The sequence below is a fragment of the Acinonyx jubatus genome, chromosome C2, assembly GCF_027475565.1.
Source record: "Acinonyx jubatus isolate Ajub_Pintada_27869175 chromosome C2, VMU_Ajub_asm_v1.0, whole genome shotgun sequence".
NCBI lineage: Eukaryota > Metazoa > Chordata > Mammalia > Carnivora > Felidae > Acinonyx > Acinonyx jubatus.
This window is the reverse complement of record NC_069384.1, coordinates 68615440-68639580: the sequence shown is the minus strand read 5'-3', so window position 1 is coordinate 68639580 and position 24141 is coordinate 68615440. Positions and strand designations below refer to the sequence as shown.

Here is a 24141-nt window from a genome sequence, read left to right as displayed (position 1 = left end):
ACCTAGAATCAGATGGGGTAGGGAGAGGGGAGGCTCTGAGACAAAAGAAAAGACAAAGCAGGGCCATCAGAACACACACGTGGATATGTCAGTAAATTCTCCAGAAAAGCATTTGTCCTAGCTGAGTCACCACAGCTCTGACAAAGTGCTCCTATCTGGGTTTTGGGACAAGTGGGGCTGGCTGTTACACTTGCTCAACTTAGAAACAGGAATACTCCTCCTTGGTGAGACAGAGTCCACTCCCAGGTCCCTCACATGCTCCCCCATGCTTCATCCTCTGGCAAAGGGCCCTGCCTTCTTTCTGCCATAGAGCCAGTCTACCCACGCCCTGTGGGTACAGTCCGTTACACAGGAAAGACGACATCCCAAAGGAAACCTGGGTCTGGCCTCACTGACTCCATGTCTGGAAGACAGAAGCTGGCAAGGGCCCCAAGGGTTCCAGGCACAAGACACTGCCCTTTCCCCTGGGGGAGCTCCCAGTCTAATGGAACTCTGTCAACTTGCTAGGTACTGCTCTACAAACTCACTAAACAAGACTCACCATTTCTGCCCTCAAGAAGCTCACTATTCATCAAGGAGAAAGGTTTGTGGACAGTCAGAACTTATAGAAGAGACAGGGACCATCACAGCTTTATGGTGAGTTCTCTAGATTCAAAAGTCTTTTTCAAATTTTGTTCAAATTATTTGTTCTGTTTAAGTTATTGATGCTGAACTTTTAAGAATTTCTTAAGTGTTTTTATTTAAAGCAATCCGAGAAGAGATGGAGTGGAACAGGCAAAGGGGAGACATTCTTCTTTTAGTAAAAGCTACAGTGGCAAACTGGTACAGAAATTTTTTGCAACTAGTGAGTATATTCACCAGGGTTATACTTTCAGCAACAAAAAGCCCTAGGTTGTGGCGTTTTTCTTATTCTCGTCTTTTGTGTTCAGAGAAAGAAAACAGTGTCTAAAAGGCAAAGGCTTGAAAAGACAAATGAAGACTTTTATCTTCAATGTTTGTGGCTGATGAAAATAGCAAGGGAGATAGTAGAAGTTCCAAGTACTTCTATGCCTGGGGCACTGTCACTTCAATCTACCTTAGACTGAAGACAAACCAATGGGAAGGATTTTTTTTTAATTTGAAAAAATTATAAAAAGGAAACTTTTTAAAAGAAAGTTAAGAATTGCTATAGATATATCACATTATTTATGCATTTTCCCTAAAAAATACCACTATAAAATTCCCAGTTTCAAATGGCAATTAGTATATACCCAAGTTAAATATTTCCACAAACATAACTTTATTGAACATGCACTAACATTATCAGAAAGATTATATTAAACCCATTTTGTAGTTGGAAAAAAAATTATTACTTAGTGCTTACTTAATTTTCAGTGTTTTAATAAAATGTAAAGCCTTGAAAACCCAAGCAGAACACTATCATTTAGAGCCTCTGATAAAACCAATCTGTGTCCTTGGGTAGCTGAGCAGAGGTACTCCACCACTTGGTGGCAGCATGCCTAACTTGGTAGCTTGTATATAATAAGGACAATCTCTCTACAAAATTAGTTTTATAACATAAAATGTCATATATACCTAAAAATGTACACAACCCCAAACACCAGTAAAGGGCACATGATAATACCTAACCAATGATAGGTAAAGCAAGAAATACAAAACATGTAAAAAAAATAATCATATGGTAGAGAAGGGAAAAACAGCCTCAAGTCTAGAATCCGCTAAGTGAAAAATACATCCTTCTTCCCCAGCGCTAGGCTGTCTCTCCAGCATCTATATTCAGGTCCATCTATATTCAGGTCTATATTATTTCCAGCATTGACAAATAAATCAGAACTAAATTTAAATCATCCTGATTCCCTAGCATGAATTCCAGAAAAACCTGAATGTAGTGGGACTTATTTCACCTGACATGTTAAAATGTACCTAATCAAGGAAGCACCAGAAATGTCAGCTTCCCAATCAGCCTGCTGTTGGTGAGCCATAACCTTCAGCAGCCTAAAGCAGAAAATGTAGGGCTACACCTGAGTTTTAGAGGCTCATTCACCATTGCTGCCCAGAGAAAAACTCCCAGGAGACCTAACTTAGAAGGCAGATAAGGACCTCAGTTCAGATGAGCACAGAGGAGGTTAACAACCACTTTAGGCCAAGCCAAGAACTGACTGTACAACCAGCCAAGGAGCTGAAACACATCCAAAGGCAAAACTAAAAACTCACCGTGGGCAAAAAGCAATTAAGTCCTTCTAGATTTCATATCAGATCCAAACTTTAATGTATGGTCCCCATTAAGAGGCCTATTAGTTCAGGAAAATAAAAAGACCTGACAGACCCCCAAAGGGCAGGCCCTGTGACCGACTCCTTTAGTCTTTTCAAATCCAGGATCAGACTTAAGTCTGTAACACATGGAACTACATTAGGGTTTCCTGATGATAGTGATAACAATGTTTGCACAGTGGGGCCTGGTTATTGATGAGCAAATAAACAAATCTGGAGAAATGTCAAGACTTGGAAGTCTAAGGCAAGGCATACTGGATATATAAATGGGGAAATTTGGAAAGCAATGTGGCAATGTGAATCACTGGCCTTTAAAAAATGTCTGATTGCCATAAATCTATCCCAAAGAAACTATCTAAAAAGTAGACAACAGTTTACACACAAAGGTGTTTACTGGGAGTTTATATAGCAATGAAATTTTGAAAATAACTTAGATGCCTAATGATAGGGTCAATTAAAATATGGTACATTTCAATACACACTACTATGCATAAAAAGTCTTGAATGTTAAGAAAATATTCTTCTGGTATAATGTCGAGTGGAATAAAACAAGAAGGAAATTAAATAAGCAATAATTCAATTCTGTTTTTTTAAAAGCTCTAAATAAAAAAAGACAGGAAGGAAATATTTCAATATATTAACTGTCCTTATCTCTATATGATACAGTACATGATTAAAGTATTTTCTTTAATTCTTTATATTTTTCTGCACTTATTTTCTATAATAAAGAAATGGTTTTCTTTTTTTTTTAATTTTTTTTTCAACGTTTATTTATTTTTGGGACAGAGAGAGACAGAGCATGAATGGGGGAGGAGCAGAGAGAGAAGGAGACACAGAATCGGAAACAGGCTCCAGGCTCTGAGCCATCAGCCCAGAGCCTGACGCGGGGCTCGAACTCCCGGACCGCGAGATCGTGACCTGGCTGAAGTCGGACGCTTAACCGATGGCGCCACCCAGGCGCCCCAAGAAATGGTTTTCTAACTAATACAAGAGGTTAAGACTTTATCAAAGTACTTGGTATATCTATTAATATATTCAGTGTTGCTTTATAAGCTTGCTAGATGGTTCTGATCTCACTGCTATCACTGCTTTTAGCTCTAATCCTAACCTTAACCATCTCCCTAATCCTGACTTTGAAAAATCAGTGCTAGGGTCAATGAAGGACAGGTGGCAAAACAAGGTCCCTACTTTTTTTTTTTAATTTTTTAAGTTTATTTGTTTTGAGAGAGAGAGAGCGCACAAGCGGGGGGGGGGGGGGGTGACAGATAGAAAGGGAGAATGAGAGAGTCCCAAGCAGGCTCCACACTGTCAGTGCAGAGTCCAATGTAGGGCTTGAACTCACAAACTGTGAGATCATGACCTGAGCCAAAATCGACAGTCAGCGGCTTAAGTGACAGAGCCACCCAGGAGTCCCCAATGTCACCACCTTCGAGCAAAAAGAGGGAAAGACCTGCCATTTGCTGTCAGCCCCTTCTGAGTACCAAGTTCTGGGCTAGGTTCCATCTACATGTTCTACCACCGCTGTGTTTCATAATCCCTTTATGCGTGCCTGTTCTACAAGGTGAGAACATTTGTCAGCAAGCAGACACATTTCTCCTTCTAGAGCAGAAGTTTCTGGGTTCATTCTTCTTGGGCTGGAACCCCTTGCCTCATTTCCAGAATCAGTACTTTCCCTTTAGCCCACTCATCCTTCTCTGCTAGTCCACTACTGTTAGCTCCACTCTCACCAAGTTCAGGTACCTTCCAAGGGTCACACTGAAGATGCATATACAGACAAACAATGCTCCTCTCTCCATCAGGAATGCTTATCCAATGCTGGGTCCTTGATTTATCACCTAAAGACATTCACTGGTTCCTGGAATAACCAGGCCTACTTCCCATAGTTACTTCATGACCACATGGTTTTTGCCTCTGATCATCCAGACTATTGTTCTCCAGGGAATCACAAATGCATGCCTCTACATTTGAAGTATCACCACTAGCTCTCCCTCCGCCACACAGCTGCATTTCTCAGGGTTTCCATGAGCCCCTTCTGGCCCCTCAGCCCCATCAGGGCTGTGCCAGCCACATCTGCCAAGTCCAGCAATGGCATGGCCAAGGAAGTAAACCAGCTTCAAAATGTGTATCAGCATAATGCTAGTGCCAGAAATGTGCTTCTGCCACCAGAGCAGTGAAGATGAACCAAACAGGTGGCCGAGTGAAAGAAGACTCAGACCCAAGAAACTGAATAGAACTACCATCCTTAGAGTACAAGAGAGACAAGGCTTTACATGCAGGGTCCCTGCTACTCACAGTTTTTTACTTATCTCTTTAAATAGTGTCCATGGTCTTAAGTGTTTCTGCTTTTTCACTACATCTCTTGGTATTATGTGCTCACTAAAGCATAGTTGACTATCATCCATAGATGAGCATAAATAAGGAGCATTTACACATCTGCTCCTGGGGGAGAAATTCTGAGGCACTCCCCACAACCACCACCATTGTCCAGCACATCCACAGTCACCATGGCTGCCTTAACCAGTAGAAACCAGGTGTGAGGAAATCGCCATCTGCATTCCACACCTGCAGCAACCTTCACACTTAGAATCCAAAGAGAACCTTAGAGAAAGCAGGTTTGATGTACAGACCATTGCTGCCCACCATCATTACACCTGTAGGCCCCCTCATCTCCTTACCACCCTCTTCCATTGTCCTGTTCCAATCCAATCTTTAGCCCATCCTACTCTCCCCAGATGTGTCCCCTGCACTCCATCACCATGGCCTCCCTTACTCTGGCTCCCCATCCCTTCAGTGGATAAAAGTTCAAGCTCTGGTGCTAAAGCACCTAGCTTCTTGTTATACTGGCTCTGTGTCCCTAGGCAAGTTACCTAACCTCTTGGAGCCACAGTCCCCTCATGTGTAAAAGAAGAAATAAACATACTCACCTCGAAGTTATGCATATCAAATACTTATAACAGCACAATAATGTAGGTTAAAAATACTAATTGCTAGCATTTATTTATTACTTAATAGATCAATTCCAGGGGTTGGACACATTGTCTTTTCCCCCTTAAAATCACATCTGAAAATTTATCCATGTTGTTGCATACCACAGTAGTTAAAAAAGCTAGTCAAAGAAAACTACATATGGTATGATACCCTTTGTATAAAACTCAAAAACAAGCAAAACTAGGGGCGCCTGAGTGGTTCAGTTGCTTAAGGGTACAACTTCGGCTCAGATCATGATCTCCCAGTTTGTGGGTTCAAGCCCCACATCAGGCTCTGTGCTGACAGCTTAGAGCCTGGAGCCTGCTTTGGATTCTGTGTCTCCCTCTCTCTCTGTTCTTCCCCTGCTCACACACTCTCTCTCTCTTTCTCTCTCTCAAAAATGAATAAATGTAAAAATAAATTTTAAAAAAAACAAGCAAAACTAAACAACATATTGTTTATGAAAACATGTGGTAAACTATACCAAAAAAGCAAGAGGATAAACACAAAACTCAGAGTAATGGTTGTTTCGGCGGGGGGGGGGGGGGGGGGTTCATGGTGGGGAGGAGCCACAGGTAGCTTCAGGTAGCCACAGGTAGCCTCAAATGTCACTACAGGTGACATTCTACTTTTAAAGTTGAGGGGTGGGCTCTCAGATGTTGATTTTATTATTATGCTTCATAACTTACATATATATTATATCTATTCCTTAATAGGTAACAAATATTACTATATGTGCATGTGTATATACAGTATAATAATAATAATTATTATATATATAATTACATATATATAAAGTATAATTATTATTATTATACTTTAGGAGACAGACTAAGAAGTACTGAGCACCTGGGTGCTACAGAGAGATTGCTAGATAATTCTTCACCACACACTTGTGGGATGGGCATTCTTTTCCTAAATTAAAAATCAGAACATTAGACTCAGAAATACTGAATAATATGCCTCAGGTCTCACCCTACGCTGAGAAATGCAGAAATACCTTCCATTTGCCCCTCCAAATCCATTCTCCATCCTCTCCCCTCAAGCCGACGCCCTAGGAGGCTGACCCACATGGACTGCATCAATGGGCTTACCTGGCTTTGGTTGCATTCAGTCAATGACAAACAATGACAGGAGGTCAGAGAATGAAAGGACAGTGAAGTTAAGAGTCTGGATTCCCCTTGCTCCCCATCATGGAATCACCCATAGCCACAGCTCCTGTCAGGTGGCCCTCTCACACAGCCGTCTCTCTCCAGATTCTAAGAACTGTTGATCATCTTGCCCTTCAGGGCTAGAAGTAGTAACATCTCCCTTCCCTATTGTTTCTAGCCCTGGTATAACTTGGGAATCCAAACCTTGCTGGTTTCCCTGTGCCCTGCCTGCATGACTATAAATTGTACCTTCCTTAATCTCTTCTTAGATTACCCAGGTTGAGTGGCCATTAGCTTCCTTACTGAGTAGTGATAGAGCTGGGATCTGAACCTCAGTATCTTCTGCCATCCTAGGACGCTTCTCTTCCCTTTGTTGGAAGGTCTGCACAGCTCCAAGGAGAGTGATCACTAATGAGGGTAGTTGCTGTTGTGATTTTACACTCCTTACCAGCAGAGTAGAACACTATTTGCTCTTCAGGACTTGTGTTACACACAGCTTAACAATAGGGACACTTAACTGTTATTGCTCAATTTGTGTAGAATCTGGGAACTGTAATAAAAATTATAAGCCCTCTATACATAAGCAACAAAATAAATTTAAAATGAGTGTGAAAAGGCATAAGTTTTGGACAATGCTCTCATTGGTCCTATTTTCTAGACCTCCTGTCACTACTCCCTACCTCCTCCTTTAATTGATAATCTCAGAACAAAGGACAGAATGCCAACAACACATCTCAACAGGCCCTTGCAATAAGACGCACTCAGTGATTATAGTTTGGATAGCTTGGGCTCTCTCAGGCTGAATATAATGGGAGGAAACCCTTGCAGTTTTTACCTCCTCATCTTTTAACTGTATTTCTGGCTCATTCTGCATATTTCTATTTTCTGGTGATGCTGTACAAAGACAGTGCTGGCTATTAGCCCAATTTATCTCTTGCTGAAGTCAGTAGAACAAGAGCAAGTGTTATCAAATAATAAGCTGTGAATATTGGCACTTTGGTTTGATTGGCATTACAGAATATCCCATCTTAATTTCTTGTCATCTCTCCTCACCAGTATGATATCTGCAATTCTTGCCAGAACACTTAACATCTCAGCTGCCCTGCTAAGAGCAGAATTAAGTGGCAGACACATCAAGGGGCTAACAATCAGTGCCCTTAGAAGTAGCAGAAAGATGGTCATGACAAAGCAGAATAACAAGGACGATGAAGAGGAGAAATTCAATGCAATAAAATAATCCAGGTTTTTTTTTTTTTACTAGATAGTTAGAATTTCCTATTTTAAGCATTTGTTCAACTCTCAATAATCACGGTGAGTAGATTATCCACACTGTGAGCTCTGCCTGGGCAATTATTTACTCTCAGGCTACATTTTCTATCCTGTCCCTCAATTTCTAGGAAAATTCATCAGTTGATTGTATCTGAGTATTTGCCTTCTGTTCCTTTCATGTACAAGTAGCTGCAAACAGATAGCAGAGCAGGATAAAAAAGCTAGCTAAGTATAGCATGGATGACAGTCAGAAAAGATAACACAAGAGCCCACCAAGATGCCTATCCAGGCCCTGGCTCATAGTAGGCACTCAGTAAACATTGTTGAATTCAGTAAGTGGACTTATTAGCAAGTGGAACCGGAAGACTTTTCAGGCCCCTTCCCACACTGCTAGTCTGTGATTCCTCAAAACAAGATGACAGAAAGCATGGAGAAGATCCTGGAGATGGGTGCTCAAAGCCATCAGAGGCACAAAAGGGAAGTTGGAAAAAACTTAATTCCTGCCAAGATGGATCCCAAAAGAGTAAGCAGGACTGTTCCAAACTGTCACACTCCAGGATGATCCTTGGTCCCATGTGATGCCCCCAAATTCCCACAGAGTCCAAAGGAACTAGAAAGCAGTTCTCTCAGGATTTCAGATGTAGACATCATCTGAAGTGAAATCCCAGGCCCTAACTTATTTAGTGAGCCTGAGAAATGACGTGTATGTTAGTGGGGGTAATAGTACTCTGTTTTGAGGTCCTAGATTTTATGATGCATTTTTTCCCCCAATATCATAGAAACACAAAATTCAGGGCAAGAAATCTTAGAAATGATCTAATCCAGCCTCCAGCCCAATGGAGGAATTCTTCCTACAGTATCCCTAACAGAAGGTCACCCAGTCTCCAGCTGACAGAAAGCCCACCCACTTTCTCCAGGGGCAGCAGCATTACTGCTGGACAGCTCCCAGGTGGGCAGGTTCTTTCTTCACTTCTACCCATTGATGCAGCAGGGACCATGCCTGCTCCCTCCTCTTTGCGACAGCTCTCCTGACACCTGAAGTCAGGAATCACTGTTCTTCCATTTTCATTCCTGCCAGAAAACATCCTTCAATCCTTCAACTACAGAGACACCCAGTTTGTGGATTCTTCAATACGCTGCTCCCCTGACAATACTCTAAGTGGTCAACAGCATTCTTAAAACCAACTGGCAGAGGTGCACCTGGGTGGCTCAACCAGTTAAGCGTCCGACTTCAGCTTAGGTCATGACCTTACAACTCATGAGTTCGAGCCCCGTGCTGGCTCTGTGCTGACAGGTCAGAGCCTGGAACCTGCTTTAGATTCTGTGTCTCCCTGTTTCTCTGCCTCTCCCCCACTCATTCTCTCTCTCTCTCTCTCTTTCTCTCTCTCTCTCTCTCTCTCTCTCTCTCTCCCTCCCTCCCTCTCTCCCTCCCTCCCTCTCTCTCTCTCAAAAATAAATAAACATTTAAAAAAAATTTAAAAGGGGCGCCTGGGTGGCTCAGTCAGTTAAGCATCCGACTTCGGCTCAGGTCATGATCTCGCGGTCTGTGAGTTCAAGCCCCGCGTCGGGCTCTGTGCTGACAGCTGGGAGCCTGGAGCCTGCTTCGGATTCTGTGTCTCCCTCTCTCTCTGACCCTCCCCCGTTCATGCTCTGTCTCTCTCTGTCTCAAAAATAAAATAAACATTTAAAAAATTTTTAAAAAATTTAAAAGTTCAGTGTTGCAGAGTTGAATGCAGTGGTCCAGATGTGGCTTGGCCTTCACAGAGGATGGTGGGACTATTTCTTCCCATTCATTTATAAATTACCACAACCATCTGTTTAATCATCTTTTCTAGAATAGTGCCAGAAATGGCCGTCAAGATGACTCATTCCTTAGATTTCAGGATCTTCTTTCATCACTTACTGGTCCTTATTTGCCTGCCTTCTTTTAGCCAGCTCATCTCTTATGCTACCAGCACAGTCATATATTGCACTGCCCTTTATTCTTACTGGTTTGTACAAGTTAGGGAAATATCCAGGTTTTACCTAACTTTATCAAAATATCTTTTCCTGCTCACCATGAACAGTCAGCCTGGCATACAGAGCCTCTAAATATTTGTTAAATAAATAAAGAATGAATGAATGCATGAATAAATAAATGTCAAATGTCACGTACAGATGATTACACCAGTCTGTAGAGCACACTCCACCCCAAAAGGAGCCTGTCTTTTAGCTTCCTGGGCCATGACCCAGAATAGATCATTTCTTCTCATCAGTATCATTGACCTCGACTAACTATTCATTTTCACAGTTTCCCTTCTTTCCCAAACCTGTGGTTAGCAGAAGAGTGGCAAATATTATCTGACCCACTAAGTTCTTCAGTTTCCCTCCCTAGAATTCAGTGTCTTTAGAACAATTCTGTTCCAGGTTTTGCTTCCAACAGTAGTCATATGTGAACTTGGGGACATGAGTGGCATGACTAGTTGGTAAACTCTGCAGCCTGCCAGGTACTCACAATCCTCCTGAACAAGAGCCCTTGTGACAGAGGTGGCAGAACTCCAAGGAAAATCCTTCCCACTGAAGGTAGCAACAGGAGTCCTGCCCCCCACCTGCCAGAACCTGTGAAGAACCTCTTCTGTTCTCAGGGGCAATGCCTGAGACCACCCTCTGAGAGGCAAAGAGCTACCATCTAGTATACTCCTTCAATGATAATGTATTGTTTCTCCTTATCTGTGACCTTCCTTTCGCCCCTCTTGGGTTTCATTCCCCTTCACCCAGCAGAAATGTTTCCTTTTAACTGCTTCCAATCTATTCTGTCCTATCTTTGCTTAACAAATCAGAATGAAGAAAAGTGTTCTTCAAACTCTTTTACCTTCTATTCTGTAGAAGGTAAGTGTACATTAGCTGCAGGGATGTGATAAACATACCAGAAAGGAAAAAAATATACCTTTCGTATCTCCTGGGACCCCAATTTCTTCTGGCTCTGAAAGAACTAAGAGTTCATCATGGGTCTCCATGAAAACTTTTCTTGTAAATTGCTTTAGAAAATGCCTGGTTTTATGCCTGATAGTAGTGTACTTGGGAAAGGTGCTTTTAAAACTGCTTAGCCCCTAGATGACTAAATTGCTAAATTACCTACATCAATCATGGGTTATTTAGTCCATCTCTTTGCCTCTGAGACAGATGGGAATATTTCTTCTCTCCAAAGACCTCCAAGAAAAAAAAAAGTATTCTATTCTATTCCTCATCCAAAGACTCTTGCACTCCAAGTTTAGAAGTTCTTCTTTGCATAGAACCCAAGTCCCTTTTGTTGGAACTTAAGACCTTTTATCTTTTTTTCCGGTCTCCAGCGGATATCATAAAGAAAAAAAATAGACACTATTCAACATCTATTTGTTCACAGCCTTCTGCCTGGGGCTCTTCAGGGCTCCCCATTCTATTCAATATCCTCCCAAGCACTTGATGGCTGCTCTTAAAACTCCTTTACCACCTGCCCATCACCATCCACCAATCCCTTTACATTTGTCTCCCTCATAGCACTTTGAGATCTAGCGCTTGCCTCATTTGACACCTGCTTCAAGAACTAATCAGCGCTTGCAACAATTATCCAAGGTCTCCTAGCAGAGGCGGAGCTGAATATGGAGCTCCTGTCTATAATTTACTAATTCTCCTATAAAATGCACAGAGACAAGAAGATTTTGAAGGCCCAAAGTACCACTTCTCATTTGCCACAAGAAACACTTGACAGGCTCCAGCTCCATTAAGTGGCAGAGAACAGAAATCTCTCTGGCCAAGTGCAAGGACAGGAGAGCCCTGGATCAGGAGTCAGGAAGGCAGAGTTCTAGGCCAGCCACTGATACTGATGCCCGGTGAGCAGCTCTCATCCCTACTGACCCTAATTCCTAAGCAGAGCACAACATGTAGTTGCCTAGACAGCTTCTCAGGGCTCTTCCAGCATTCATATTCCGTGATTCTCTGAGTCTACAAAGGCCTTTATTCTCCCTTCTTAAAAGATACAGACGATGGCCTCAACATGTCTCTCTCCACCACCTCCATGGCCAGCACCACCAGGAAACACTTGGAAACCAATGTTTCTCAACCTGTTAAAATGATCATCGTTCCCTGCCCCCAAAAGAACTTTTCTATGCTTCCTTCCTCAATTGTCACAGTCAATGAAAATTTAATGCCGTGAATATATTGTATACCTTTTTAGGTACCGTATATATACCTGTGCTTAATACATAAAAGGACAGGTTTTTGCTACCCCCCACACCAAGAACCAATTTTCATCCTCCTTAGAGACAATATTAACCCTGCTGAAAATGTGTGATCTAGATTGGACTGAGGGCTGAGTCTAACTGTATGATTCAAGTGGGGTTATTTGTCCCAAACTCCAAAAGCCATAAACCATATTCACAAGCCGTAAGTTTTGAAAACAATCCATTGCACAAGCCAAGGTGGACTCAGCTAACTTCCTACTTCCCTAAGGAAAACAGCAGCTTCCCACCCTCTTCCCCAGGCCACAGAGTCTCCACTCCAGGGCCTGTCCTGGTCCTCACCTCTGCCCAGGGCTCCTAGTCCATTCATATGGATCCCAGCAGTAACAATGGGAATGATGAGAACAAGGTGAACAATGGGTGACATTGTTCCAGGAATAATTAGAATCCACTCCAAGGGCAGAAACAACTGCCCGGGCTGGGATGGAGGCTCATTCCAACTCACTCACATGAGCCCAGCTCCCCACTCCCCGGCAGGATATTCCCCTTCACCTTACCTTGGCACGCTGGCCAAATAGGTCACGAGTTTCCGCAGGTCTTCCTGTCTTATTCTGTCATGATTGCTGCGAGCAGGGAAGGTCAGAATGGGTCCACCTCGCTTATCACGGCCCCCTGTAGGGAGGAAGAGGAGGGCGGTTAAGAAAACCAGCTGGAAAGCATGCTGCACAGAAAAAAGAATTCCATCTGAGTGCTGGATGAAACAGGCAGAAATATGGTGCCCGGAGAAATGCAGTCACTGGTTAGGTGAAGGGTATGGAGTTTGGATGTAGCTAACATGTGTAACCTTGGGCAAGACTTTTTGACTTCTCTGACACCTCATTTGCAAAGTGCACCTGAAAATAATGATGAGCATCTTACAGGGTTGCCACAAGGACTGATGGGGAAGCACTTTAAAACATAAAGCTCTCCACAACTGTGAGATGATAATGAAGGTGGTGGTGACTGCTCTCATCGAGAAAACAAGCTATCGAATGTGTTATGGTCTTTGAAAATTTAACCTTCAATTCACTTCTCTTTGCAGACCTCTGTGAGGTAGAAGTGCTCAAGATGAACTGACTACTGTAGTGAGAAACCCTTAAAGCATCCATCCAGGACATCACTGCTGGGAGATTTTCAGATTCATAGAAAAGATGTTAAGTGCTTTCTACACAGTCAAGATTCCACCCCTGCCTGTCTGCCTGCCTGAGGTACCACCTGTCACTCCTGCTAGAGGAGTACAGGAATCTTGATCAGAAACAAGGATGCTCAAGGTCTTAATCATGGCAAATGCATATGTACACACTATGATTATAAATGTTTTCTAAATATCACATTAAAACAAGCAGGAAGGAGTATAGTGAAATGATGATCATTGTTGCTATTAGACGGCTGGGATTTTACATGGTTGCTTTTTCTTCTTTTTTCTAAACTTTCTTTTCACTATTTATTATAGGATTTAAAGATTTATTCTTTAATAGGTGCTCTGATTAGGAAGCAGGGCCAAGTTTCTCAGGAGGGTCACAGAGGACAAAGCTAAGGTACATCCTTACAGGCACTGGTTATTATGCACAGAAAACCCCTGTCATGATCACAGACTCTTGCACACATCCCAGGCAGCTGCCTGACATCCTCCAGAGTGGGGACCACAAGGGGATACAATTCAAGAAGGGGGAGGAAGTGACATGGCCATCACCAATACTAGAAAAGAAGCTTAAAGCTCAGCCCTCTGAATAAGGAGCTCTTCAAGGAAAGGCAGAGCCTCCCAGGGTCCCCACCCAAGTGTGAGTTCATGAATAATGTTTCCCTCTGATTGTGGGGTCCAGAAGCCATACAGACAGAGGGGAAGCTCGACAAACAAAACCTAAACCACTCCAGGATACTCCTGAGGAGGAAATAGGAAGACTGCAAAGAGAAAAGGATCAAACAAGATCAGGCCAGTGAGGGACGTGCCCTGATGAGAAAACATTTCAGCAGTACCACCCCCACTTCCAGCCCCACAGCAGGGCGATTTGTATAGACACACCACAGCGTGGGACCTGGGCCCCTAGCTCCAGACCTTCCATACCATGGGCCCTGGTTCTTTGTATGAAAAACCACCCCAACTCATCTACCTTGGAAATGATCCCCATTTCCCATCTGCCTTCCACATGAGGAAAAGGAAGCAGAAGGATTAAATGGAAGGTTTCCCTGTGGGACCCAAGGAATTTAACAAAAATCCCCTACCCCTGGACAAGCAGAGCAAGACTAACTCCATTTTGTGCTACACCCACCATCTCATGTATAACCCCCACATGACCTACTTATTGCTTAAGACACTCCCCCACACTAGTCAAGCCGCTGAGCACACCCTTACTGGAAACCGGCTCATTTAGGAATGCAGAACCCCTAACCGCCAAAGAATGTAAACCCCGCCTTTTGCTCACCAAACTTGCACGTAAATTCTGACCCGAGTGATAGGCTAGTTCAAACAGTTACTATAGGGTAAATTGTAATTCAATTGGCCACCTGCGTGTGGACTGACATGAATGGCAACTTTCTGTGTGTGTTACAATCTCATTGGCCATTGGCCCCTATAAAACTGCTACGCCTCTTAACCTAGAGGTCGAAGTCCCTGCTCCGCTGTGTCGGGTATACTCGGGCCCAAGCTTGAGCTTGCAAATAAACCCTCGTGCGTTTGCATCGGTATCGGCTCCTTGGTGGTCTCTTGGATTCGAAATCGGGGGCATTACATCCCAAAAGCTGGGAGCATCTCTTGTAACCACAACCTTCCTCTCTAGCCATGAACCATCCTAAGGATTTTCACTCTTGGGTGGTTTTAACTGCAGTTGTTGCCTTTATTCCTGACTTTGGGCAGACACAGTAGAGCCATGAGAACATGGAGTGCCAAGACTGGCTTGTTTGGCAAAGACTCACTACGGACTTTGTAGGACTGTTGGAACTGTCCTTCCTGAGCTAGAGGTAGTTCTGCCCTTGGAAATAAGAGTTTCATAAATATGGCTGGGGAAGGCTCCAGATGGCAGAGGAGAGGGAGGGAAAGGAGAAAGCCTGGGTCAGGGCAGCCCGGTCCCTTCAGTAAGCATGGAGAAGGATTCAAGAGGGGGCAGCAGGATCAGCCAGGTGTTTCTCAGAAAGGAGATGACCTTGCAAGTGTGTAGGAAGCAGAGGAGGAAAGGGCATAGTGAAAGAGAATCACTGTGCTGGAAAGAGTGGGACAATGGGTAGAACAAGGCCTCAGAGCCGGTGCAAGAAGAGGGGTCCTGTCCCCTTCTCTGAAGCAGGCTGATACAACTCAGAGAGGGAGGAGGAAACAACTAAATGAAGGAGTGGGAGAAATTCAGCCTGCCTGGGGGACACTGCTCTTTAGGTGAAATAGCAAATGAGGTCACCTGTCAAGGATCAGGATAGGTTCGAGGTGCTGGGAGAAAGCGGAGAAGACCATCACTGATCAGCGTCCCAAGAGAATGAACAGCAGGACTGTGTATGAGGTAGGCTAAAAGGAATGAGGCAGGGAACTGGGGCACAGTGAGACCTCTTTTGGGAGGTCTAGCCATCGTATCTATGTTAGGTTCTAACCTGAGTGAAGGCAGAATAAAGCTAATGCATGCGTAAGTGGAGAGGACCCAGTGCAGGTAGGAAATGTCCTACTGGATCATGAGTTCCCAGAGAAGAGGGAACAGATGTTTTGCTCATCTGAAATCCATCCTTTCCCAACTTATAGGAGAACACCAGAAAGGGTCAAAGGTAAGAGGCTAAGTCCATGGACGCACATATCAAGGGTTTAAGGTCGTAGATATTCATGGCCTAAATAAGGAGGTGGAAAACTTTGGTGCCAAGGAGGCTGAGAAGCCATGAAGGTGTAGGATTGGATGGATAGTTGATATGGTGCTGACATTACAGAGCGTGATACACAGAGATGAAGAATGAGAATCCTCCCTGCTGAAGTCAGTGTGCATTATGGAGGTGGATCCCAGAGGGTATGAGACACAAGTAGCCAAGTTTTGAAAAGGTGCTGGTAATTCCTTTACTCATCACATTCCTGCCGTGGGCCTGCGCATGTGAGGCTTTGTTGCCAGGAGCTACAGGACAGGTATAAAGAGGATAAAGAGGGAGGGGACAGTCTGATGTTCTAGAAGTAGCACTGATCCCCTTCCAGAGAGGCAGGGCAGGGTAGGGTTGGGGAAGAGGCAAGACCAAAAGCAGGGACCATTAGGGCTTCCCTGACTGAGCCAGAGGAACAATGCTGCTCAAAAATTTTCAGGGGGTATCAGGCTCCAGTTAGGGCAAGTGGGGAAGGTGGGGGGTGGTGGGAGAAGAAAAATACATTGAGGGCATCATACTAAAATTCTGGCCCATGTAACAATAGTTAGCAAGATGTTAATGGATACACATGATTTCCTTAAGGGAATGAAGTTATTCTGTAGTTTGGGAGATGCTTTCATGTGTTTAATGGGCATGTGCTTTAATGGACACAGCAAATCTCCATGAGGTGGCTATAATATGCATTTCCCAAACTTATTTAAGCATAGGACCCCTTTTCATTTTTTTGAGGACCATCTTGTGGGACTGCTGTTTTATGGAACATACTTTGAGAGACACAGGTCCAGGATACAAGACTGTACCACAGCAGCATGAAATTTCCCTGGGAACATAGAGAACATTGCTGGTGGGAGATCAGGAGGCAGAGAGACATCAGGGGGTGGCCAAAAGGAGGGTGTGAGTGCACAAAATGATAATAGGGGTGAAATAAGCCCTGTACAAGCAGATTGGATAAAAGGCACAAATGGGTGCTTGTGAGTGGGAGGCATATGCACTCAGAGGAAGCCAGAGAGGGCAAAGGGGGAGCCCACAGGTTGTGAGTATAGAGCAGGACCACCAGGCTGGAATGACAGAGGCTCCCTAAGGCACAGCCACAGAACCTGTCTCACACACACGTGCACACGCCCACACACAGAAGCTGTTGGGCTGCACTGGATTATTCCAAATGTGCGTTCCCATGGCAGCACGCTTTCCTTTGCCCTGGCCATGCTGGGGGCAGGAGCAGAGGAGGGCAGGAACAAGAGACAGTTCGTTTCTCTGGTCACCACCTTCCTTCTCAGAAAGAAATATAGCTGCTACACTGTATTATTTAATTCTGGTTTCTTTGTTTTGTTTTATTCTTGTGTTTTGTCTTTTAAAAGCTCAGTATATAAGAGGCTTTATTGGTTTGTTTCTGGTTTCTGGGTTTTTTTGTTTTGTTTTTGTTTTTGTTTTTGTTTTTAATGCAGCCAGCTGTCTCCCTAGCATCCTCAGCATCCTTCTCAGGCATGGGAAGACAATGTCCCCTAAGCCCAAAAGCTCCTGGCACCACATGCAGATGAGTAAGACGCACCCCAGGCTGGTCAGCCCACATCAGTTCAAGGGAGCGAGCTGCACAGCCCCAGCCACCTCGCTCCTGCTCTGGGAAGCATCTACCTGCCTCATGCTGGACTGTCTTCCTGGCACATTGTTTCTATGTTCTCCCTTAGGACAACTCTGTCTAGTTGGGAAGGTTTTTTTCTAGGGCTGGCTGAGCTCTGCCTCAGGGCTCCAACTGAATTCACATGGGAAAAAATAAGCCATGAACAATCAAACAAGGGTCCCCATGTCAGAGTTTACTGTATCTGCACTCATATGTCCTGAACTGATGCAGAACAGGATGGTGTTCAGAGGCTCTACACTAAAGCAAGGCAGGTCTCCTGGAGGAGGCAAAGCGGGCACTTACTTGGGAAAAACAGAGGCTCAAAATGGCAGAAAGTGTGGGTAAAGCATTGCAGGTAGAGGAAGTTTGGGCACAAGAGAAATGGGAGGATTAGCAGGAGACCCAGGGGACAGGAGGGACATCAGGTGAGATGAAGCTCCGGGCCCTAAAGAAGAAAAGATCTGATTGAGCTCTACTTGGGAGTAGAAAGTAAACAATAGACGCTGTGGGCCATGTCCTACAGCCAGGCTCTGGGCAGCAGCAGAAGTCAGGGGCCTAGCACTGCCCAGCGGCCCTCAGGACCTCCACACAAGGTCCTCCCACATGTTCAGCAAACACTCAGATCCAAGCTTACAAAGACTTTGGAGGTTGCCTTACCAACCCCTCTACCCATAATCACCACCACATGATCCTGCCAAGGGCTGTTCAGCCTGTGCTTCAACATCTGCAGTGACAGGGGTTCACTACCTGACAAGGTAGACAAGCCCCTAACGCTAATGGAGAAAGGCAGCTTCTTGGTCAATCTCACCTAGCAGCAACAACAATAAAACGCTGGTATCACTATTACTACTGAGTACATCTAGTACCTTACATACTCCCATCTCATACTTTGCTCTCACATCCCATCCCCACATTCTGAATCATCAGTCTCTCACCCTCCCTCTCAGCAGGTGGGAGACACCTGCCGCTTGGTTTCACCTCCCTCTAAACCCCTCCTCACTCTCCCTTCTCTTCATTGTGTCTGTTGCCCATCATCCAGGCCAGTAGCACCTATGATGTGCAGCCATGCCCTGTGGGACTGTACTCACTTCTTCCCTGTGATTCTACCACCACTCCTTGTGGACAATCAGGATCATCCAGAAACAAATGCTCAGTCCACAAGGCATGAATGCTTGTGATCCTCGGTGGGGCACTGCCATCATCCCAGCCCCTGCTGGAGGTTCTACAAGGGAAGTCTACAGAACTCAAGAACTGGCACCCAGAGTGATGCTGGTGCACCTGTAGCTTGCCTTCAATTATATCACAGGACACCAAACTTTTCTTAAAGGTCCAGATAGTAAATATTTTAAGCTTATGACTATGTGGACTCTGATAAAATTACTCAACTCTGCGACTGTAGTTAGAAAGCAGCCATTGGGGCATCTGGGTGGCTCAGTTGGTTAAACTTCTGACTCTTGATTTCATCTCCGGTCATGATCTTACAGTCCATGAGTTGGAGCCCTGTGCAGCACTCTGTGCTGACAGTTCAGACCCTGCTTAGGATTCTCTCTCTCCCTCTCTCTCTGCTCTTCCCCCCACTCATGTTCCCTCTCTCTCTCTCTCTTTAAAATAAACAAAAAAACTAAAGGAAGAAAGCATCCATTCACACTACCTATAGCAGGCTGAATAGTAGCCCCCCCCACAAAAAATATCAGGTCTTAATCCCTGGAACCTGTAAATGTCACCTTATTTGGAAAAAGCACCTACAGATGTGACCGAGTCAAGGATCTTAATATGGGAAGATGAGCCCGGCTTAAATGACTGGGCCCTAAATGCAGTTACAGGTATCCTGTAAGAGGGAGGCAGAGGAAGATGTGCCACAGACAGAAGAGGAGAATAAGTGTGACCACAGAGACAGAGATGGGAGTGAATGCTGGCAGCCTCCAGAAGCCGGAAGAGGCAAGAAGTGAGTTCTCCCATAAGAGCTTCTGGAAGTAGCACAGCCTTGCTGACAGCTTGATTTCAGACTCAGTAAACTGACTTCATGGCCTTCAGAACCATGAGACAATGAATTTCTGTTGCTGTGTGCTACCAAACTTGCGGTAACTTCTTACAGCAGCAATAGGAGACTAATACTGCCTGAACAAACGCACATGGCTGTGTTCCAGTAAAATTTTACTTACAAAAACAGGTGGCTGGCCCACCAGCTATAGTTTGCTGACCCCTGAATCAGACAGTAAAAGATGCAGGTGCACAAGATGGGTTGGAGAGAAAAGTCGGAAATAAATATTTGGAAGTCATTACTAAGAAAGGTAAATGAATGGATATAAACATTCACTTGAGTTCCCTTTGCCAGGAAGGAGAGATAAAGAGGTTAATGTCCTATCTGTGATCCAGTCAGAGATGAACCCAAATGAAACCTCTGGGAATGTGTGAGGTGAACAGAGTCCTCCAACTGGACCATCTCCCACAAGGACCTTAGTGGCCCATGAGGGACCTCACAGGCCTGGGATGGTGGGGTGAGGTAAGGTGTATGTGTGGGGGCTGTGAGGTGAGAGGCACCCACCTGTGGTGGTGAATGTCGTCCAGAGCACCCAGCTAGGATCAGAGCTCTCCCTCCTCTTTCTGCCTGCCTCTGGAGCAAGGATGCAGCCAGGGGCTCCTGAGTGCCACCCCACCCCCACTTCTCTCTCACACACCAAGAAGTGACTGCCAGCATGCACACGTACACACACTCCTCCAGGTCTCTTATAGAGCAAAGTTCCACAAACACTCACCAGACACGAAGGCCACTTTTTCCTTTAGGATGGGAAGGACATCAGAAGCTTTCAAACCATCATTCCGAAAAGATCCTGTGGGATGACAAAACAGAGGAATCAGGGTGAAAGAAGCCAACTGGCTGAATCCCAGGTGCCCCCCTCCGCGGCCCAACGCTATCATGCGCCAAAAAGTTGTGCCTTGTTCAGGTGCTACAGCCCAGCCCAATGGAGCAGGAGAGGGTCCACAACAGGAAGGACACTTCCACATGATGCCAGGCCACGCAGGTGTCCCTTCCACGGAAAGGATGGTCCAAGTTGCCCCCACCACATATACAAAGCTCCGTGCCTGGCAGGCAACAACCACAAGCCCTGCTGCTGTGAGCAACTTGACGATGGGGCTTTTTAAAAGCCACTTTTGTACCTCTTTGCCTAGCATGGTGTCTGGTACACAGTAAGCACTCAGTAAACATCTATGGAACAGGTTTATTAATATCAAGATGGACTACAATGCCCTAAATAAGTGTTTATTGCTTTTCCTCTACCTGGCACAGTGACTTTTAGTCTTCATTGTACAAATGGGAAAAGTAAACCACAATATCCCCAAGTGGGAAGCTAAGTTGAATGCAACAGCCTTCTTCCTCCTCCCCCTCAATGTCACCCTCACCAGTCCACAACAGACAGGAGGTGGGGAGACACCAATCTCCTGGGAAGGAAACACACTCCCTTCTCCAGCAACACATTCTCTGCCTAAATTTCACTTCTCAGCTGCAAAGTCCCTTCTGGGGTCCAGCTGACTTCCTCTTAGGGGGTGGGAGGCAGAGGCCTGGGGCTCACATAGAATGGAATATAATGATGTGCCTGGAGAAACAGCCTCAAAGGCAACCCAGCCCAGTGTGAGTGCAAGGTGTGTGGGAAGACAAGCCTCAGCACACAGGCACAAAACCCCAGGCCAGCCCACTGTGCCCCCACATTTAACCCAACCACCCACAAGGACTCTCAGGGAGAGCCAGCCCACACTCTGTGAGCTATAACTGGAGCCTCTGCTGTGTATTGCACACATGGACCCCAGAAGAGAAGAGGTTCTGCGTCGGCTCAGTAAAACAGAACCAGATCCCATGGACACCTGCTCCAGTGCCTTTCTCCGCTTGGCTTACTCCCATGTGGTCCCAATCTGACAGTCCACAGAGAAACGTACTGGGGAGGATAGTCCCACTCAGGACTGTCTCAACCTCTAAACATTGACTGTTTCAAGAGACGCACCTGGGAATTCTGGCAACAGCCCAGGATTAAGATCACTGGCCTAGGGAAGGGAAAATGAGCCAGTTGTACACTCAACCAGAGAGGAGGAGAGATGTGTCCTCAGAATGCCAGTTTCCACAGTCAGGGGTTATATCCTAACTCCCAACAAATTTCCAACGTGTCTTTGACCATTTCACCTATTTCTTCTTCATTTTTCACTAAATGAAGACAGTGAGCCTCTTTATTCACCATTTGCTTCTCTTCATAAGCTGGCCCAGAGTGCCTGATTCTGGAATAACCAGCCACAAGGCTCACTTTGAGACGGATGTGAGCAACAGAAGAAAGAAAACACCATAAAAAAGAAAGCTCTAACTATAAGCATTGTTTTATACTTATTATCCTTAGTTTGTACAGATATTTACACTCTGACCTTATGTCCAACACAGAAAAACTATGAAATCTCACTAGTAGAAACTGCTTAGGATCAATATAAATGATTACAAAATTTACAAATAGATACATAGGGTTTTTTCATCTTCACACAATAAGATGTTTTGGCTTCCTTGGTGGAAAAAAGTCCTATCAGTCTTAACCAACTAGACAAGGATCATATTGAGCTAATGCATGAATTGTTTGTGTAGAATGATGCCTTTGCATTAAAATAGCTATTTTCTTTTTTAAAATTAATTTATTATTTCTTTAAGTTTATTTATTTTGAGAGAGAGATCGATCAAGGGGGGGAGAGGCAGAGAGAGAGAGAGAGAGAGAGAGAGAGAGGGAATCAAGCAGGCTCCACACTCAGTGTGGAGCCTGATGTGGAGCTTGATCCCATGACCACAAGATCATGACCTGAGCCGGAGCGAAGAGTTGAATACTCAACCAACTGAGCCACCCAGGTGCCCCTAAAATAGCCTATTTTTATATGTGAAATACACCTTTGTATCCATCAATTTTAAAACATTCTCCCCCATATTACTACATTTACTATTAATTTCTGTAGGAAAAAAATTTAATAAGAAAAGTTAAACTTCAGTCTTTCAAGTTATTTACAAGTTCAAAACAAGCAAGGCCCAAACGGATGAGATTTCACTGTATGATGAGAATCCACATAACCCTCTTTTCTCCTAAACTCCTGTCTTATTTTTCCCACTGCTTTTCCTCTCCCTTAATTCCCTTTAAGTGTACAGATGGCTCTAATTCCACGCAGTCCTCAGGCATTAAGGAAGAGCGTGGAATTTGCTACAATGGAAGCAAAAGGTTCCCTATACTGACCTCTCATCGCTCCCATGCATGAAGTGAGAGCAAGAGGGAGCTCTGAATTCCATCCCTCACACCCCATTCATCATGCCCCATCTCTTCCTTCTCCCCTCCAGACTCCAGGGCCTAAGAGAAAGGCTGGGGCTTGTCCATGCAGCTTGCAACCACTGGCCAGAGTAAATGTCTGTATCTTGGGTTGGGCTGGTTGGTCTAAGATTCCTAGGGCTTCCTTTTCCCAGGCTAGTCTTCCCTGATTTGGTTCAGAGACAGCTGAGTTATCTCCCAGGTTGTGAGTCTACCATAAGAAAACCTGAAGTGTCTGGATTTATAAAATCCTTAAGTAGGAAATAATCCTTTGCAACAACAACAAGATTTTTCACATTATAAAAGGATTTGCTCCAGGGTCTCTTTAAATAAAACTTGCCTTAATGGTCTGAATTAGTTTTTCACTTGCTAAAAATTGAATTACAAACAACTTTTCAACAATATATGCATTATGTAAAGCCAAGTAGAGCTAAACTAATTAGCTCAGCAGCTCAGAAGTTGGTGACCTCGAGTAGAAAACCTATTTGCACCAACTGAGGGTCCTATGTATCAATTCTCCCAGGCCCTTGTGAAACCAGCTGTCAGCATCTATAATAAAGGGGAAGTCCATTGAAAACTAACTCAAACAGGACCAATGAAATAGAAACATGTTTTCACTATCAGGTACATGTCTGGGCAGACTCATAGAAAATGTTTAATAAATATTTGATGAAAGGATAAAGAAATGAATGAAATGGTAACCCTTTCTCAAGTGACATGCACAAGGTCACAGGCCACATCTGTCACGCGAAGTGCTGGTGATCTGCGTAGAGGACCTCCAGGGTCCCACTCAGCTCTGATAGTCTGAGATGTTTTAAACTTTTCTTCATATTTATTGGCCTTTAAGATCCTCAGATTATCAGATCAATATGCTTTGAGAGAAAGCGCTGGGAACAAAGTCCCTAACAAGGTTCAGTGTGTTTTGGGGAAGATAAAACAACTCTTCCCTGACCTCCCAGCATATTCTTTTCTAGGAGTCAGCTTAGGGATTGGGATGCCTAGGACGCATCACCCCATCCTGTGGATGGCCTAAGTTACCAAAGTGGAAGGCTAGTGATGGAAGAACGTCTGTGAAGCATACATACCTTGAAAGAGGCAAGTTACTTGTATCTCCGAAGTTGCTGTCTCTGATACAAGGTATATTTGATAATAGCACTATTAGACTACAAACTCTAGACCAACTGTAGATTAGCTTTCCCCTTTAAAAGAAAAGCCTGTTGAAACAGTAGGTCCCTTGCTAACTCTAAAGAAAGCCTGAGAAGCAATGAAAGTCCCTGTGCCCTTTGGAGTTACTGCAGGGAAAAAAGAATCCGAGGGCACCCTCACGGACCTGACCCAACGTCAGTTTCATGCTTTCTCTTAAGGACAAAGGCATGCTTCGATGGCATTCAGCACACATCCCACCCCATTTGTGTCCTGCTGCTGTCAGAATTACAAGCCTGCTGTTTGGTTAATTAGCAAAGTTGAAATGCTCTGCATCTATTAGGGAAGTA

The 24141-nt window shown here is 44.5% G+C and overlaps 1 protein-coding gene across 22 annotated transcripts in view; it reads right to left on the bottom strand.

Moving 5' to 3' along the window:
- KALRN (kalirin RhoGEF kinase) overlaps nt 1–24141 on the bottom strand; it is a 661810-nt gene that overhangs the window by 449441 nt on the left and 188228 nt on the right. For all 22 annotated transcript variants that reach the window (XM_027061042.2, XM_027061044.2, XM_027061047.2 and 19 more), the window contains exons 2-3: nt 20087–20161; nt 12412–12526 (exon numbers count right to left, since the gene is read on the bottom strand). In XM_027061042.2, coding sequence (XP_026916843.1) covers nt 12412–12526; nt 20087–20161 — 190 coding nt within the window. The remainder of the gene's footprint in view (nt 1–12411; nt 12527–20086; nt 20162–24141) is intronic.